Genomic DNA, 19377 nt, shown 5'->3' on the forward strand with positions numbered 1-19377 from the left:
TTATTATAATTAACTTATTTTAATATAATTCAATGATAGTATATATTTCGGCTTCATATGGAGGAATTGCAAGTTGCTGCCTCTAATGAATGCTTAATTATTTATTCATTTTATTATAATTTAACTTTCGTCAACATTTAATATAATTCAATAGTAATGGGTCGATATGCTAATTTAGCAACGCCCGTGCCGCCATCTATTTTCCTTTTTTCTTCTAAATAAGCTGATTCAGCTTACAGTATGTCAGTGGTGTGGCTCTGCTCTAGAGTGCTGTCTATTCTATAATTTATTTTTTTTCGCTGCATAAGGACCACCGCCGTGCAAATCCTCTGCATTGGTGGATCGATCAGAGGAGGGAGGGTGAACTGGTACTTCAATCTTTTCGCCATTGCGACGATTTGTGTAGCGATTGAAATGCAGCGATTCCATGACCATTATTGGCCTCGTGGTCCTCTGTCGATATGGGGCATGATGGTCAGTCTATTTTATTTTAATTTAATTTGATTTTGTTATCGTTTGGCAGTTCCTTTAACCCTCTTTTGGTGATATTTCACGTCTTTCGGAACTGGTACCTCTCGGGGGGGGGGGGGTACCACTAAATTAATAAGTAATTGGCATTATCCTAAATTTTGTATAGTTTTTGTTAATTGGATTTAAAGTTTGAAATTATACAAGGGTTTCTGGGCTACTATTTATGTCTATTCGGGTTATTTTTATGTTAATTTTCGCTCTACAGTTTTTGCCATACTACTGGCTTATGTTTTATTTTATTTAATTTAAAATATTGGATATATATATATATATATATATATATAGTTAATTATATAATATATATAATGTTATATATATATATAACACTAAGTCTCATCAGTTAATGTATATTTATTTGTGTTTCTAGACCCATCAGTTACTGAACTGGAACCAAGACTGCTGGAGAAGGTTGAAGCTGTGAAATCAAGACTGTAAAACACTAGAAAAGATGACTCAGCTGGGGCTGAAGCAACATACACGACAATCCAAGAAAAAGAAGGCCCATCATAGCCACTGACCCTGCCATTGTGGCTAGAGAAAAAGAACAGCTCGTCCTTGAAGACAGACATATGATGATAAATTTTATAGCAACTGAAATAAACATTAGCCATGGGTCTGTTTGGACCAATGGAAGTTTCTGCACATGGCTAAGGTGGTAGGCCAAAGAGTGTCAAGATTCAACTGTTTGCTGACAAGGTCATGTCAGTCTTCTCAGGCTCTAAGGGTACTAGCATAAGTATTATCCTTACAGATTACCTTGCAAAAAGCAACACCATCTCTGGGAAGTACTAATGAGACCTTGTGGTAAAGTTAAAGATGGCTTTCAAATTGAAGAGATGACCTTCTAGACATTGTTGACCTTCTAGCCAACAATGCTCCTGCCCACATGGCTGCTCCCATAGTGGATCTTACAATCAAGTGTGGCTCTCGAATCTGTAGCACCCACCTTTTTCTCCCAACCTCTCCCCTTCAGATTCCTTTCTCTTCCCTAAAACGAAGAAACCATTATGGAGCTACAGATTTCAGACTGATAAGAAGGTAATTAATAAACTGGAAGTCTGGTTTTCTGCTGAAAAGTGAGAATTCTATTCAAGAGCTTATCCACATATGAGAAAAATGTGTAGCTCTGGAAGGTAGCTATACAGAGAAGTATGAAATGACCAGGCCAAGTTTTAAATCCCTAATTTAAATATTTCTAGGTAAGGGTAAATATTTGTTGGGTATCCCTTGTACTTTGTCCTTAATTTATGTAAATAAATTATACATTTGTATATTTCTTTGTGTAAAATGGCATGGAGGATTTTATTGGCATAACTGTTCGGTCAGACCTGTCAACCAAATGAACACTTAACATTAGCAGAGGCATATGATGCAAGCTTACACAACATCAGCCAAAAAAAAAAAAAAAAAAAAAAACCTTCCCATTTCACTGATCCACTTGTTCAGAACGTTTGTCTAGTTCTGCCTTGAATTTATTTCAGCTATCAACTTTCACAACAACAGATGGAAGTTTGTTCCAGCAATCAACCACCCGCTGGCTAAAGGCAAATTTCTGCACATCTATTCTACAAGTGTCTTTGCTCAGTTTCAATCCATGCCCCCTCAGGTTTGTAATCTGAACAAGAGGAAGAAGCCCATCAGCATTGAACCTGCTAAATCCATTCAAGGCTTTATACACTTCAATCAAATCCGCTCGCCTGTGCCTCGTCTCCAGAATCTGCAATTTGCAGAGCTTAAGCCTTTCTTCATAAGACCAACCCTTTCGTTCCCCTCACCAGTCTTGTTGCCCTTCACTGTACTCATTCTAGCTACTCTACATCCTTCCTAAAATGAGACTTCCAGACCTGTAAGCAGTGCTAAAGGTGTGGCCTGACCATTGCCTTATAAAAGGAAAGAATCACATCGTTATCCCCGCTCGCAAAATTCCTGTATATCATTGACAAGACCCCATGACCTACTATGGCAGCCTGTCTGCACTGCTCAGAAAACTTCATATCTGACTGCACAATTACTCCCAGATCTCTTTCTGTGCAGTACTACCCTGAATGTAGTACTGCACAATTGGTACATTTCTCTAGGGTTACTTCTACCCATATGCAGTACTTTGCATTTGTCAATGTTAAACTTCAGTTGCCACTTCTCAGCCCATCTGCCCAACTTTTCCAGATCCTGTTGCAGCAGCATACTGTCATGACTGCTTTAACAACCCTGCCAACCTTTGTATCATCTGCAAACTTTGACATTAAGCTTGATATACAGCCAGGCCTCGCATAACACAATTTTCAGTTAACGCTATTTGAAAAAATTATACCACTTTTCACTTTACACGATGCCAATTTCCGGTAACGAGATCTTTTTTTTTTTTATGCGATAGTTGAAAAAGATTTGAATCGTGCGTTAAGCTTACTGCGATTCGTACAGTCAATAAACAAACGTTTGCCTGCTGCCCGCCTCGGTGTTCCATCAACCATCGGAAGAAGACGTGTCACTTGTCTGTCTCCTGCTAATAAAGTCAATGCACACCTGCATTTAAAAATTCAAATTTTTAAATGAGCCAGATGAAAAATGTTACCGCGAAGGAGATAACAGTAAAAGAACTAGATGAAATCTTTCGTATCGCAGAGAACCTCAAACAAAAGGTTTGAGGTTCTCTGCGATATTTATTTCGCCAGGGCCAGAGAAGATTGTTGTCGGCTATCGGAATTGATTAATGAAAAGAGAAAGTCAACACTGTTCAAAAATTCCGCAACAGTCATTTCTTCATTGTGTATTTTATGTCAGAGGTTCCCAAACTTTCTCGGTTCACGGTGCCCTTAGTGTCTCAGTAATTTTTCAAGGCGCACCCAGACCAAAAGAAATACCTAACAGTTCCGTTTAGTAGTTAGGTCCAAACAACTTAATAAGAAATGTTGAAGCTGTAAACTACCTCGAGCTAGTAATTCACACGGGTAAAACACAGCGATACTTGACCGATGTCGAGTATCGCTGTGTTTCCCTCGAAAATTTAAAATATTCCGCGGTGCACAGTTTAGGAACTGTTGTTTTATGCAATAAACATTTATTTCTATAATTATTTTCGTCTTTACATTGTATACAGTTAAAAAGTTATTTAAAAGGTATTTTAAAATTCTTTATGGACATTCCTGAAGGTCAAGGACCAATTATAATTTTTCCTATTGATTATTATATTCGATTAACGCATTTCCGTTTTGCGCGATGCGCTCATAGGACGAATTAATCACGTTAATCGAGGCCACCCTGTACCTTCATCAATATCATTGATAAATATACAAAACAATAATGGACCCAACACCAAACCCTGAGGGACACCACTAATAACATTAGTCCACGTAGATCAATATCCATTGATTATCAATGGATGTCTTCTCCCCCACAACCATCCTTTTATCCATTGTAGCATCTTGCTCTTAATATCACACTGCTTCAATTTGTACAGTGGTCTTCCATGTGCAACAGTATCAGAAAGTTTCCTGAAATCCAAGTATATGATATTAAAACTATTTTTTGCATCCAGTTCCTTTGTGACTACGTCATAGTATCCAATCAAATTGATCAGACAAGACTTCCCCTTAACTAACTCATGCTGTGTCTGAATTATTACAGCAGTCTTATCTAGATGATCCTGCAATGCTTCTTTAACCAGTGACTCCATTATTTTCCCTGGAACAGAAGTCAAACTAACAGGTCTGTAATTACAGGCACTCCCTGGCTTAAGTAATACTCGACTTATGGAAATTCGACTTTACACAACTTTTTGCTGGCTGCTGCAAATTTTAAAAAAATCGCGGAAACTGATTTTGCATTCTGTAGGAATAAATGGAGGTATCGTGAAAATATCGTAATGTGAACCCAATAACACACTGTTTTTTTTTTGTTGCTAATTCATTCCAAGACTTCAGAAGTTGAAATTTTCACTATATAACTAAGATATTTATCTCTCTAAAAGGTCATTGTTATAATGGAAATTGCATTACACTTTAATCGTTATCATATGTTCCATTATAAGAATCAATTTTGAACGCCTTTGTGATATTTTTCCAAAAAAAAAAAAAAAAAAAAAAAGATTTCTAGAGGTCACTACCATAAAACAATTATAAACGGGTAGTAAATTCAATCTTATTACATTTGCAATAATACCGATAACTGGAATTCTTTGGGTTTTTATGTTAAGGTATTATGGTGAAATGAGTTCCCCTATGTTGAAATCTTCAATCATAAAAAACCATAAATAAATTTTCAGAATCTTCTCTTCGTTTCTATTTACAGTCAGTCCTCGTATAACACGTGTTTACTTTACACAAATTCGATCATACACGATTTATAAATAGGGGAACAATATCTTATATAGAACGAACCGAATTCGCTTATGAACGATCCGCCTTTGTGTTTACAAGAAATGGAAGTCAAATGCAACACAATAGGAATGAAGAGAAGATTCTGAAAATGTATTTATGTTTTTTATTTCAGTGAAGGGGAAACACACTTAACCATAATAACGTAAAAACTAACACAATTCCAGCTATCGGTATAATTGCAAATGCAATTAGATAGAGTTTACTACCAGTTTATAACAGATTCCACTAGCAGAAATGCAACTGGAAATTGTTTTTATTGTTTTATGGTAGTAACCCCTAGAAATGTGCTTTAGTAAAATGTGAGGTGTTAATAGTGTATCTCTGCCTTTACGGTGTTGTTTATTCAGTTACTACACGTGCGCAGCTTTGTTTATGTGTATCAAGCGTGACTCCTCGTTTTGTAATTGTACTTTATTCCCTAAAAATGAGTAAAATACTTAAAAGGTGTGAAAAGGAAGCGTCCTGGTGAAGACACTGCAGATTCAGAGAGAAAAAGAAAAGCAATATCGATAAACGGAGGCGGACTGGGTCAAAAAAATCTTACCCGGGAAAATTTATAGTGGCCTCATACTAGCTTTTATGGCCAAAATCACACCGGCCTCCAGCCCACCGGGGAATTCCCCGGTAAGGCTTATGGCCAGTCCGCCTCTATCGATAGAGAAAAAATATGAAATTGTGAAACGCTTTGAGCGAAATGAAAGGCCATGTGATATTGCACGTGCTACAGGCCTAAATGAGGCAATGCCGAGAATTACAAAGAATTTAGAGAAAATAAAAACAACTTTCATGTCAGGAACAACTCAAAGTGTAAATAAAATCCATTAGATTAAGACCCAAAGAATTGAAAGAGATGGAATGGCTGTTATCTGTTTGGAAAGAAAATCAAACGAAAAACAAGTTTGCTTACGATAGAAGCAAAAGCATTAGCAATATTTTATTACGTAATAGTATTTATTAAATAATCGTTATTATTTATTAAATAATCGTAATAAAATACTTACGTATTTTATTACGATTATTTATTGTGTTTGGTAATGTTTTGGTTACAAATGTGTGTTCAATCTTCGGTGGTCAGCACCTAACCCTATTTTTCCCATAGGGCCTGTTGTTTATATTGCACGGGTTTTCATTGCACGAGGCTTTCTAGGAACACAACTATCGTGCTATACGAGGACTGATTGTACTTATTATAATGGTGTTGGTCTCTTTCCCTTCACCATTGTATTTACTTATTACAATGGTGAAGGTAAAGTGCAAGTGCTGGCAGTGCTAGAAAACGAAACAAAACTGATTTAGAAATGAAGATAATTAATTAAGAAGTATGAAGCAGGACAAAAGTTTGTCATCTATTAAACGGAATTTGGTGTCGCTGCTTCAACAGTGAATGCTATTTAAAGGGGCATTGCAAGTATAAAAGAACATTTTAAAGGATCAATGCATTTAAGATCAACAGTGATCACAAAAGAGCGTTCAGTGCAATATCAAAGATGGAAAAGCTATTAATAATATGGATGGAAAATCAGATTCAGAAATAAGTGCCCCTGAGTCCAATGGCCATTCAAGCAAAAGCAAGTATTTATGAAGATATTAAGGATAAGTATGGCGAACCACAAGCCAAGCTCGTGGTAAACAACTGGTGGTTTAATAGGTTCAAGCATCGTGCTGGTTTCCAAAACATTAAAGTATGCAGTGAAGTCGCCAGTGTTGATTCTGCAACTGCAGAGTAATTCTATGATGTACTGGAAAAAATCACTTCTACATCTCCACAGTCCTCAACTTCTGCAGCAGCATGGTTATCAGCTGGGGCCAGTTAATTCTGGCAACGATGCTCAAAAGGTAAAACTTGCTGATGTTATGCCTGTCTCCTCTCTCTTTTAGCAATTTTATAATTTTGAAATTTTTGTACACTTTTGTAATTTTTCCTGCACATGAGATAAAAAAAATTGAATAAATAATTCTATTTACATGTTCGACAAACATTTCTTTTTTGCTTAAATCAAGTTCAGCATGCATAGTTGCGAGTGCTGCATAAGCTTTTAGAGAAATTCCGACTTACATAGAGTTCCGCGGAATGCAACGCTTACCTAAGTAAGGGAGTGATCCCCCTTTGTGAATTGGCAATACATTTGCACATCCCCAATCAGTGGGGTCTTTCCCCAAGTCCAAGGATGCTCTCATAATTATGGCTAATTGTTTGCTTACTTCCTTTGCCACCTCCTTTAATATAACTGGATAGATCCCAGGTGCCTTTCTTAAGTTTAACTTCAACAATTTCTCCTCCACTTTGCTCTCAGTTATTACAAAATCATTTAACTCCCTGGTAGAGTTTGATAAACATCTGGCCCTCTCCTCCTTGAATAACTCCTTATGTGTGAATGCAGTTAGCTTGGCATCTATCTGAGAATGATCATCTGTAGTCAAACCACTGATATCAAGTGGACCAATCTGATTCAGCCCCTTCCTTTTAAAGTTTATAAGTAAAGAAAACTTTGCTGTTTTTCTTTGCATCCTTTGCCAAAGATTTCTCATACAATTTCTCAACAATTCAAGGCAAAGGCCTTTGCTTGAATTGTTGAGGAGGCTTCCATCCTGCAGTGGGTTGATAATGGCTGCACTTTACTTCTTTTTTTTTTTTTTTTTTTAAGCTTATATCTACAATAAGCTTCTGTACTGTCTGACAATTTATGTGCATCCCATTCATTTTCCTTCTCTGCCATGAGTCTCATTAGTTCATCTGACATCCATTTGGACCTAAACCTTGAACGGTATTTCTTATATGGAACAAAAAGTCTTGTAGCTTCCAAAATTGCTTCCTTGAATGCTTCCTATTTAGAATTTGCTGCTGGTAATATCACCATTTGGTCCCAATGCACAGAACTTAAAATCTCTGAGAACACTGTAGTCACCTTAAAGTTAGGTATTCCAACTTAAAATTAAAGTTAGTATTAGCCATATGGTGAAAAAATGCTCTGGCCTTCTGTGGAACCAGCTAAAAAATTAAATAAAATATGAGGGTTGCCCAATAAATCATAATTTTCATGAACAAATGTACTGCTTGCTATTTCTAGCTCAGCTATGAAATTTAAGACCAAACAAAGCTGCATCACATAGCAACTGTGCAGCTGACTCTTGCACACTGTAACCTTGGCAGTCAGTCAAGTTTCTGCCTGTTCAGTTTAATCAATGTAACAATGGACGTGACACACAAGAAACAATATGCTGCTATCCGATTTTGTTTCAGCCTCAATAAAACATCAGCTGACGCATATTAAATATTTAAATAAACTAAATGCAACAAGGCATAATATTTTAAGGGTTTAAGATTATATCTATATAATATCGGTGTAGATACACCACAGACAACTCTTAAAGAAAAACTACGATAGTAGTGTGAAAGGCATAATTTCATCTGTATCTCATATTGTGCTCATCCTTCACGAGTAGCCCATGTATCGTAGTTTTTCTTTAAGAGTTGTCTATGGTGTATCTACACAGATATTAAATATTAAAAGAGGCTTGTGGTAAATCTACACTTTCACAAAGCACAGCTCGCAAGTGCTTTAGAATGGTTAAAGATGGACAACGTGATTCAATCAAAGATTGGTGGTTATGGAGCTCCATCCACTGCTTCTGTAATAATGAGATGATCATTATATAAGAGTATACAACTGGCAGAGATTAGCATTAGTAAAGGCATATGATGCAAGAAAGCAAGCTTATATAGCATCAGCCAAAAAAAAAAAAAAAAAAAAAGCACCCTTCTCATTTCACTCATCCACTCACTCCAAATGTTTGTCTAGTTCTGCCTTGAATCTATGTAAGCTATCAACTTCTACAACGCCAGATGGAAGTTTGTTCCAGGAATCAACCACCTGCTGGCTAAAGGCAAACTTCCGCACATCTATCCTACAACTGTCTTTCCTCAATTTGAATTTATGCCCTCTCAGGCAATTATTCTGAGCAAGAGGAAAAATCCCATCAGCACTGAGCATGCTCAAACCATTCAGGGCTTTATACACCTCCATCAGATCACCTCGCAGGTGCCTAGTCTCCAGACACTATAATTTGCAAAACTTAAGCCTTTCTCCATAAGAGCAACCCTTTGTTCCATTCACTAACCTTGTTGCCCTTCTCTATACTCTATGTACTATGTTGAGAATATCAGTAGGAAGCACGCACGGTATTCTCCATGACCATTTGCATATGACACATTTGTGCATGCTGGGTTCCAAGACTACTCACACCTTAGCAACAGCAAGTTCACATAGAGATTTGTCAGGAACTGCAACGGATGGTTACTGAAGATGGTGAGGTTCTGCATAAGGTGATAATAGCAGATGAGACATGGATTCATCATTTCAACCCAGAGGGTAAGCAATAAAGCTCCATTTGGAAGTCTATATCATCACCAACACCAAAAAGCAAAAGTTACTTTCTGCAAGAAAGATAATGGTCATCTCTTTTTTTGACACTCAAGAAATGGTTTGCCAGCATGTTGTGCCACATTATACAACTCTTACAGGACCTTACTACAGAACTGTACTGCAACTTTGCAGGATCACACTTGTTGCAAATGACCACAACTGCACGCATATGGGGGGGATGCAGCATCATGACAATACAAGAGCTCACATGGCTCATACTGTCATCGAGTACTTATCCAGCATTGATGTCAAATGTGTTTCTCATCCACCCTACAGTCCTGATCTTGCACCCTGTAATTTTTTATTTCCAAAAAAGAAAAAAACTGTGAGGAAAACAATTCCTATCGTCAGAAGAAGTTGCAAAGACATTGAAGACGATTCTCAAACACATCATCAAAAAATGGCTTCCACCATGTTTTTGAAGAATGTCAGAAACATTGGAGTAAGTGAATTTCATCAAATGGGGACTACTTTGAAAAGGACCATCAAAATATGGATGATTAATAAAAGGTATATTGTGAAAAAATATATATTATAATCATTCTTTATTGAACAGCTCTCATAAAATAAATTACCTAAGTGTTTCCCTCCTAGTTGATGTGCTGATCAATGGGGAAGGAATTTCCCCAAGCCAGTCATCCTCATCTACCCACAAAAGCAACTTATTCTAGTAATTAACAATATGATAGCTAAATCTGTCCCACATTTCTAGTATCAATTATAACTATGATCCTTTTAGCCATCTGCTACAAATCTCACCAGCATGCACACACAAATATACCACAACTTAACTTATTCACGCAAAAAACAAATCTAATACTGAGTTTAAATAAATGGTTACCATCATTTTTATTTTCCAAACTGAAAAACTATAACTTGCCACTCAACTCAAAAAAAAAAAAAAACTAAATTATTTCTTAAATAATCAAAAAAAGGATATTTGATTTTGTTGCTTCACAACAAAATCAAATATCCTTCTGGATTTCAACTTTAATCCTATCAAAAACTAGTACATAACTACTCTTACCTGAACTGGCGAGGTTGCTTTTTAAGCCTTGTAACATCTTCAGATTTAATATAAGCTGTTTGCACATCTGATTCTGATGATGAACACATGTGAGATAAATCATCTTCCTCTTCCTCTGCTATTATGAAATGGATTCTTTTCCTACATGAATCAGGGACTGTTTAAGTATAGACAAGCTTACATCAAGCATGTCATGTCATGTACATAGCATTGTAACAACGACAACCAAATCACAAAGACAGTAGATAAAACAGAATGCTTTTAATGGTTGTATTCATCAACTAATCAAATTTAAAAGGCTGAACGATGTTTCCCAATTGTTAGCGCAAATTTAACAGTGAATGTTAGCAGAGTACCATGTGCAACTGTCAGTATAAAGCTCAAGCTTTTGCTGCACCAGACCAGCCAAAAAAATAGTAATTTATAATAAATAAATAAATAAATAATAAAATAAATTAAAATAAACCACCTATTTGAGTTCCCTCCTCACATAGGTACCTATCCAGCTGATCTTTGAATTTTGCCAAGCTATCAACCTCAATAACCCAAGGAGGAAACTTATTTCAGTAATTAACAATATGCTGGTTGAAAGAAAACTTCCTGGAACAAAGTCTAAACCTTTTGCCCGTAATTTGAATTTATGGCCCTCAGTTCAGGAATCATTTATAACTGGGAAAATTTTGCCCACATTAATTTTACTATCTCCTCTCACAGCCTTATGCACCTCAATCAGCTCTCCTCTAAGCTGCTCAGCTACAAAGCTCTCTAGCCCACATATTAAGTCTTTCCTCATAACATGGCCCCAAAGATGGCCAATGCACCTGGTGAGATCAGCAAAAGGTCAATGTCACTGGGTACATTGGCCATCTTCATATCCTTTCAAGAAGCTTGATGTCTTTTATTAGGCATGGTCTCCCATACCTGAAAACAATATTCCAAGCATGATCTTGGAACATTGCAATAACAATAGTGGCCATATGTAATTTGCTTTATACAAGGATTATGACCCCCATCTTTACAAGCAAATGTCTGAACATATAACTCCTAAATCCCTTTCCTCCTCTACTGTTTTTAACCCAAAACCCACCAAGCATACAAGTTATTTCTGGGCGCAAGCCTAGCATTTTTCTGCATTGAAAGATGGCTACCAGTTTTCTCATCTAAGTCATCCCGAAGAAGCTCAACTTAATGTTAATCATTAACTACTCTACCACTCTTAGCATCATGTGAAAATCTTGACATCATACGTCTATCCTTCTGTCAATATCATTTAAGAAAATCAAAAACTATAGTTGAGAAAATCAAAAACTATTGATCCTGGGATTCCAGGATCAATCTCTGGAGACCTAACTTCTGATATTAGCCCAATTTGAAGATTAATCATTAATTACAAGTTTCTGTCTGCCACCCTATAGCCATCCTGCAATTCATGTAAGAACTTTCCCTGTGATTTCAACATGTTCCAGCTTATACAATAAACTACCAGCCATGCAGGCCTGAGTCAAGTGCTTTGCTGAAATGCAAGTGCACCATGTCAAAATAAAGCCAACCAGGCTTGGTTAAACATGATTTTCCTTTTACAAAAGAAAATCATGCTGTATTTCCTTCAGAATTCCATTTCTATCTAAATTATTGTATTGAAATCTTGATCACTGCCTCCACGAATTTCTCTACAAGTGAAGTCAGACTGACATGTCAATAGTTGCTCACTTCACTCTTGGAAACTGCCTTTATGTACCGGCAATACAGGAGCAATTCTGTTGGAATGGAAATGTGCTAGTACTAGCACTTTTCCATTCCACCAGAATCACACGCGAGTCCTGTGATGCCTTTATAATTAACATTAACAGTTTAATGCACTGTTGCTGCCACCCTCAAAATTACTGGGTACATACCATCAACTCGAGGAGCATTATTTGCCTTTAAGGATCATAAGTTTTTCTAATAAATAATCTTCTGAAATTAAAAAAAAAAAAAAAAAAAACACTCACTCCATGCTCTCCAACTGCTCTCTCACAGTTTCACTTCAACATAAGGCTTTCATATGTAAAGATCAATGCAAAATACCTGTTCATTGATATCAGATTGATTATCTAAGCCTTTCCTGTATCCATTACATAAGGGTCAAAGCTGGCAGAGGCAGATTCTTATAATTATTATATCTAACTATTAATCTCATTTTTTCTGAGGTGCTACTACAGATCAACTTATAGCTGCCATACACTTCATTAGCATTAGCAGAGGCATATGATGCAAGAAAGCAAGCTTATATAGCATCATCAAAAAAAAAAAAAAACCCTTCCCATTCCACTCATCCTTTAAATCCAAAAGTTTGTCTAGTTCAGCCATACATTTATTTAAGCTGTTAACTTCCACAACACAGAGAAGTTTGTTCCATCAATACACTACTCGCTGGCTAAAGGAAAATTTCTACACATCTAATCAACAACTGTCTTTCCAAAATCATCCCCACAGGTGCAGAATCTAAGCAAGAGGAAGAATCCCATCAGTAATGAGCTTGCTCAAAACCATTCAAGGCCTCAATCAGCTCAATCAGATCACCTCTCAGGTGCCTAGTCTCCAGAATCTACAATTTTCAGAACTTAAGCCTATCTAGATAACAGCAACCATTTGTTCCACTCACTAATCTCATTGCCCTTCTCTGTACTCGTTCTAATAGCTCAACATCTTTCCTAAAATGAAGACTCCAGACCGGTATGAAGTACTCAAGGTGTGGCCTGATCATTGTCTTATACAAGGGGATAATCATCTCCTTGTCTCTGCTAGCAAAATTCCTATATATCATCGACAAAACTCCATGGCAGCATGTCTCCTGACAGCCTGTCTGCACTGCGCAGAGAACTTCATATCCAACTGCAAAATTACCACCAGATCTCTTTCATTCTCCACTACCCTAAGTGTAGTACTGCACAGTTGGCACATTTCTCTGAGGTTACTACTTCCATATGCAGTAATTTGCATTTGTCAAGGTTAAACATCAGTTGCCACTTCTCAGCCCATATTCCCAATTTTCTAGATCCTGTTGCAGTAGCACACTGCCATTACTGTCATTAATAACCCTGCCAACCATTGTATCATCTGCAAACTTCGACACTAAGCCAGATATACTTTCATCAATATCATTGATAAATATAAAAAACAACAGTGGGCCAAATACTGAACCCTGTGGGACTCCACTAATAACATTAGTCCACAAAGAGCAGCGCCCATTGATTACCACCCTCTGTCTTCTCCCACTCAACCATCCTTTTATCCATTGTAGTAACTTACCCTTAATACCATTCTGCTCCAATTTGTACAGTAGTCTTCCATGCACCACAGTGTCAAAAGCTTTCCTGAAATTCAAGTATATGATATCAAAATTAATTTTCGCATCCAGTTCCTTTGTAACGACATCATAATATCCAATCAAATTTGTCAGACAAGTATTTCCCTTAACAAACCCATGCTGTGTCTGAATTATTGCTGCAGTCTTGTCTAGATGATACTGCAATGCATCTTTAACCAGTGACTCCATTATTTTACCCGGAACAGAAGTTAAACTAACTAGTCTGTAATTACTCATGTTGCCCTTCGATCCCCCTTTGTGAATCGGGGATACATTTGTACATCTCCAGTCTGTGGGGACCTCCCATGGGCCGAGTCCAAAGATGCCCTTATAATAATGGCTATGAGCCTGCTTATTTCCTTTGCTACCTCCTTTAATATAAGGAGGTAGCAAAGGAAACTGCTACCTCCTTTAATATAACTGGATAGATCCCATCCACCACCTTATCTTTAACTAAAGCAATTTCTCCTCCACTTTGCTCTCAGTTATTACAAAATCATTTAACTCTCTGTTAGAGTTTGATAAGCTTCTGTCCTCCACTTCCCAATAGAATTCCACATGTAGGAATGTAGATGCAAAATACTCATTTAATTTGTTAGCTACCTGAGCACGATCATCAATGGTTGAACCATCGATATCAAGTGGCCCAATCTGATTCATCCCCTTCCTTCTAGAGTTTACATAAGTAAAGAACTCTTTGCTGTTTTTATTTGCATCCTTTGCAAAGATTTCTCGTAATCTGTCTTTGTTGCCTAACGTCCTTTGTGACTTTATTACAGATAATTTTATATCTACAAATTCATCAAATTTATTTACTACACTCCTAGCATTGGTGTACATGCACGTATACATGCACCTGTTTTTACTCTTAGTTACCCTAACACAATCCATGTATTTACTTGTTCCGTGATGACTCTCAGCAGTCCTTGAAATCCCCAGTACCTCGCTTTCCAGACTGCTGATTATTCCAATAGAAGCAGCGCAAGAATCACTTACACCTCTGCCTGTGGCTACTATTAATCTATTAGTCTGTGAATCCCCCACAAGCTAGCAGTTTTCTGACAACCTAACACTGCCATAAAAGCATCAGCAAATATTCTTGCACTCTTTCTATTTAAGTGTATCCCATTCCTGTAGAAACAATCTCTCCTGTTAACAAGCACAGACCATGCTGAGAAAAATTCTATCCCATGAGCCTTGCACAATCTCTCCAGGGCCAAATTGATTGAAAAGGCTCTCATCATATACTCCCTTCTATCATGTCTGGGCAGAATTATGGATAATTTCAAATTTAATCCTAACTGGTGACTTTTTCCCAACATTGATCTGCTTGTTAAGTAAATCTGTAGATCTCCTATGCTTAATGTCATTAGTGCCAAAGTGTACAATAACATCACCCTTTGGACCTTTCAAGATGATTGCTCTACAATATCATCAACTTTTTCCCCCTGGCAGGCATACCCTGGTCCAATTCCACCTATCCTTTTTGTACAATATATTTCCCATCTCTCTGACAATAGTCACCAACAATAACCAGCTCCTGTGGGAGCAGCACATTTTTCCTTGAAGATTGCTGCTGTGTTGCCTGATGCAGCAAGAGGGAGCTCTGGCATTGAGTTGTGCAGCTCAGAGCTTGATGGGTCCCCCATTTTAATTCCTTCAAGGGCATCTACCCTACCCTTCCATCCAACTCTCATAGACACCCATCAAAACACTGAGTTGGCATCTAATTTCTTCACAATCCCTGCACCTAGCATATACAAAGACTTGGCTAGATCATGTCCTGTTCCAGAAATTCCGCAAGCATTTCACAAGTTGCACATTTTTTCAATATTTATATTGCTCTCTAACTTTTCCATGCCATTTTTTTTCTTCTTTTAAACTGGCTAGCTCTTTATTTATCCGTCTCAGAATTCTCCTTATGTTGTATTTTCTTAATGGCATACACCATTAAAGGCCTCTGTGACTATAGCTTAAAAAGTATACCATAATTCTAATGTATTAGTAATCTGCTTGTTATCTCCATAGTTAAAGGCCATGTAGTATCTTAGGCTGTCATAATCTCCTTTTCTGAAATTAAAACTCATTCCATTTGCCTTTAATAACTAATACCTCTCTCCTCATCATCCAACTTGGAACTCTATGTTAGTAGTTCCTGCAGTGTCAGCCCTATGATGTTGTCTGTTTCATGAGTGATGAGTTGGACTAGGATATTCTTGTCCCTAGTACTTTCCCTAACATACAAAAATCTTGCTGATTTAATTTTTTTTTTTTTCACATGGTGAGTTTCCTTCTCACTTGCTCCAATCAATCAGGAGTAAACTGAAATCACCTGTAACATTTGCATATAGTAGCTCTCATCATAATCTTCACAATTTACTGGTCTTTAGATTCTACATTTGCCTTATTTGAAAAATTGGCAAAGCAAATGGCACCCACTTTGAAACTGTAAAGGAGTTGAGATCTAGATACAAAGTTGCTTTTTAAGAATCAATGCAGTACTTCTTGGGGAGGGGGGGAGTAACTCTGGTGTTGAGTAAGATTGCCACCTGCACTTTTGGAGGGTAGCAACATATACCAAAACTGTTAAGGGAATATAAAGATATTGAAGTTTAAAAATCTCTATAGGTTAACATCATAACAGTCATTTTGGTTACAACTAGTGAAGAAGAAAGATAGCAGAAACATCTGGATATTTTATCCTTTAAATAAGTCAATTTTTTTTTCAGAGCCAAGTGCTTATATGTACATAGTATAATTTATATACGGTGTACTTTGTGCATACCTATAGACTTACAGAACAATAATACTGACATGATACAGGTACAAGTGCTCGCAGTAACATGGATATACAAAATCTAACAGCAGAAAGGAAACAGAAAAAAAGATCTCAAAGGAGGGGTGGTTACTAAGGGACTGAAACACTATTCTACTGAGAGAGAAGACATAACATATTTAGATGTGACTAACTTGGATGTGCTGAGTTTAAACAAGGATGAAAACCCTGCAATATCCCAACAAGGATGAGACAGAATTCATGGACATCTGAGCTCAGCCACTCTAAAAAAGCAGGCCACATCTCAACAAGCACTGAGAAGGTGGATAACAAACCAACATTTACTGGCATGAAGAAGAATGTAAAGAGATAAAAAATTGATTTTGAAAAACCAAGCTAGTGCATAAAAATGGTAAGGAGAGTGAAGAAATGGAACTGAGTAGCAAAAGTGAGAAATGGGACTAGGTTGCTTCAGGGAGAACCTTGGAATTAGTTGACCTTGGTGCTGAAAGCCCACTCATCAATTAGCAGGTCTCTGGGGCACAGGTTTAGGACTTGTAGGAAGCAAAGACTGAAATATCATAAAGGGGAGGGCTCAGTAGGAACACTTACTTCAACAAGCAGTATATCACCAAACTTAAGGAATGAGAAAGGAAGAGCAAATGCCAGTTAATAATGTTGAGCTGGATATGAGACTAGTTATTGAAAATAAGTAACTGAGTCTGGATGCAGATGTGAGGATACAGTCAAAAATCAATGATATGCCACCCCAAACACTTGAATAGGAGAATTTTGACTGAGCCAGAGAAATTTGAATCCAAGTCAAACAGGATTAAAGTAACAACTGATGAAGATGTTCAAGAGAACAAATGTGGAAAATGTGGAGAATGTGGAAAAGGCTTCCTTGTAATCATTTAACAAATTAGTGACAGAACTATGACATAAAGAATTTCCTCTTTGCCAAGGAAAATAGCATCAGCTGAAAGGTGCAATATTATCAAAGTAGGCAGTATTGGAAAGTCAAGAATGTAACTGCTAGGAAGGATATCTCCCCACAAAGAGACAACTGTTTTCAATGATTCATCCCAGTGGGTTTTCTTTAATTGTTAGTTCACTGGTCTTGCTGCTGACTGAGCTGTAATAGAATTGTCCTCCTGATCTCAAAAACAGCTATGCAAAGGCTAAGAGCTGTTTGTAGGTGTCTTCATTAGCAAGGAAAAGGTGCTCCTCACCATGAGGGAGAGACAGTAGAGAGATGAGCATGCAGCTTCTAGGGGCATGGTAAAGGTAGCAGTCGTAAAGCATATGCTCCCAATTTTCGTCTTCTCTGCAAAAGCACAACAAAAGTTTTCATCAATTCAAAGTTCAGTCAACGTAGCTTTAAAGGAACCATGGGCAGTTAATATATATGTAACATGCAGACCAGGAACATACCGAGGCGGTGGGTTCAGATAGGTCATCGAGACATCTGGTACAAATCTGTGGGTGACCCATCCTTTGGTCGAGGCAGTCCAGTCCGACTGCCATCTATGGTGGAGATGAGATACGTTTTTCCTTTCCTGCTTCTGGTTGGTGAGGTTGAGAACATAGGCCATGATTGTCATTAGCAGAGCTTTCCTACTATAAGAGCCCTCCAGCAATCACTTCCATATGCAAAGGGAGCACATCTGCCAGGACCTAAAGTGCAGGTGTGCTGACGGTGCAGCATGCCCTGGTGATGGCGAGTAGGATGCCTCTGTATTGTATCCAATTTTCTTCTATTTCATTCAAGGATTACTCTGTTGCACCAGGCACCTGCACCATAGAAAAACAGTTTTGGAGATGACTGTTAATGTTCTTCTTTTTAGACCCCAGTCATATCTTGTAATTCTGGAAATCATACTTATGTATTTCCTGATATTTTCTGCAAGATGATGTAGATGCAGGTGGAAGGTAAGTTTACTGTCAACTATAACCCCTAGATATTTGAATTTGGTTACAAGTTGGATCTAGTTTGGTTACATTTGAATCTAGTGGCACTGAGGCAGCCTTTGATTAGAATTGCACAAATCTTTCCTGTTGACAATTTTAGTTTATATATGATAGTCTAATTGTGGATAGCTTTCAGGGCAGAATTTGTCCTTTCTTCAAGCTGAGCAAGTGTGTTTGCATCTGTAATAATCATTTTGTCTGCAAAGGCTAGAAGTTTTGTATACTCTTTGTTGGAAAAACCAGAACTTGAAGGAGTTCATCTAGTCCAGTTGACCAGAACATTAGCATGAGCACAGACCCCTGGGGCAACCTCTGGTAACAACAGTGGAGTATTCTTTGTATTTTGTGAGGACCACAACTGTGCGACTAAGTCATATAATTCTGTAGGCAGGAGTAGAGATTTTTTGGGAGGGCAGCAAGCCTCAGCACCACAAAGGGATAACTGTTGGCTTCTGACTAAGGCAGGACAAAGTTTGTTGCTTAAGACAAATGAGGATAGTTGGGTGGCTATAACAAAAGAAATGCACAGCAGCCTCTTTGGTGGGGGGGGAGTCAGGGTTAAAGGAATTCTCCCTGATGACCTCTAATATTGTAAATAGGGGAGTCATCACAAAAACAGAGATTAAAAGAGAGAGAGATGTGGATGACATAAAATCAAATAACAAGATAAGAAGACTTGGTGTTAGCTTCAGAAACCACTATGAACTGGGCCAAAAATAATTTTGCATGACGTGGATAATGAAGTAGGAAAGAAAGATGTGACACACAATATGTACAAGAAAAACATAATCCATCTTGATTTCAGCAAGGAAGATATAATGGCAGAAGCCTTTTTCAGATTCCCTAGTAAAAACGGAAGTAAGATGGCATCAACTGGGTGTTGGAAATATCTAATTATATTAGGATCTTCCTCACTCAGCAAC

At 37.5% G+C, this 19377-nt stretch overlaps 1 protein-coding gene across 2 annotated transcripts in view; it reads right to left on the reverse strand.

Moving 5' to 3' along the window:
* The window catches only part of ACC (acetyl-CoA carboxylase), a 1497654-nt gene that overhangs the window by 1448666 nt on the left and 29611 nt on the right, over positions 1–19377 (reverse strand). For both annotated transcript variants that reach the window (XM_090383551.1, XM_090383552.1), the window contains one exon: positions 10359–10499. In XM_090383551.1, the coding sequence (XP_090239677.1) occupies positions 10359–10499 (141 nt within the window). The remainder of the gene's footprint in view (positions 1–10358; positions 10500–19377) is intronic.

The sequence above is a fragment of the Mastigoproctus giganteus genome, chromosome 10 (genome assembly GCF_048544385.1).
Source record: "Mastigoproctus giganteus isolate SK-2022 chromosome 10, ASM4854438v1, whole genome shotgun sequence".
Lineage (NCBI taxonomy): Eukaryota > Metazoa > Arthropoda > Arachnida > Uropygi > Thelyphonidae > Mastigoproctus > Mastigoproctus giganteus.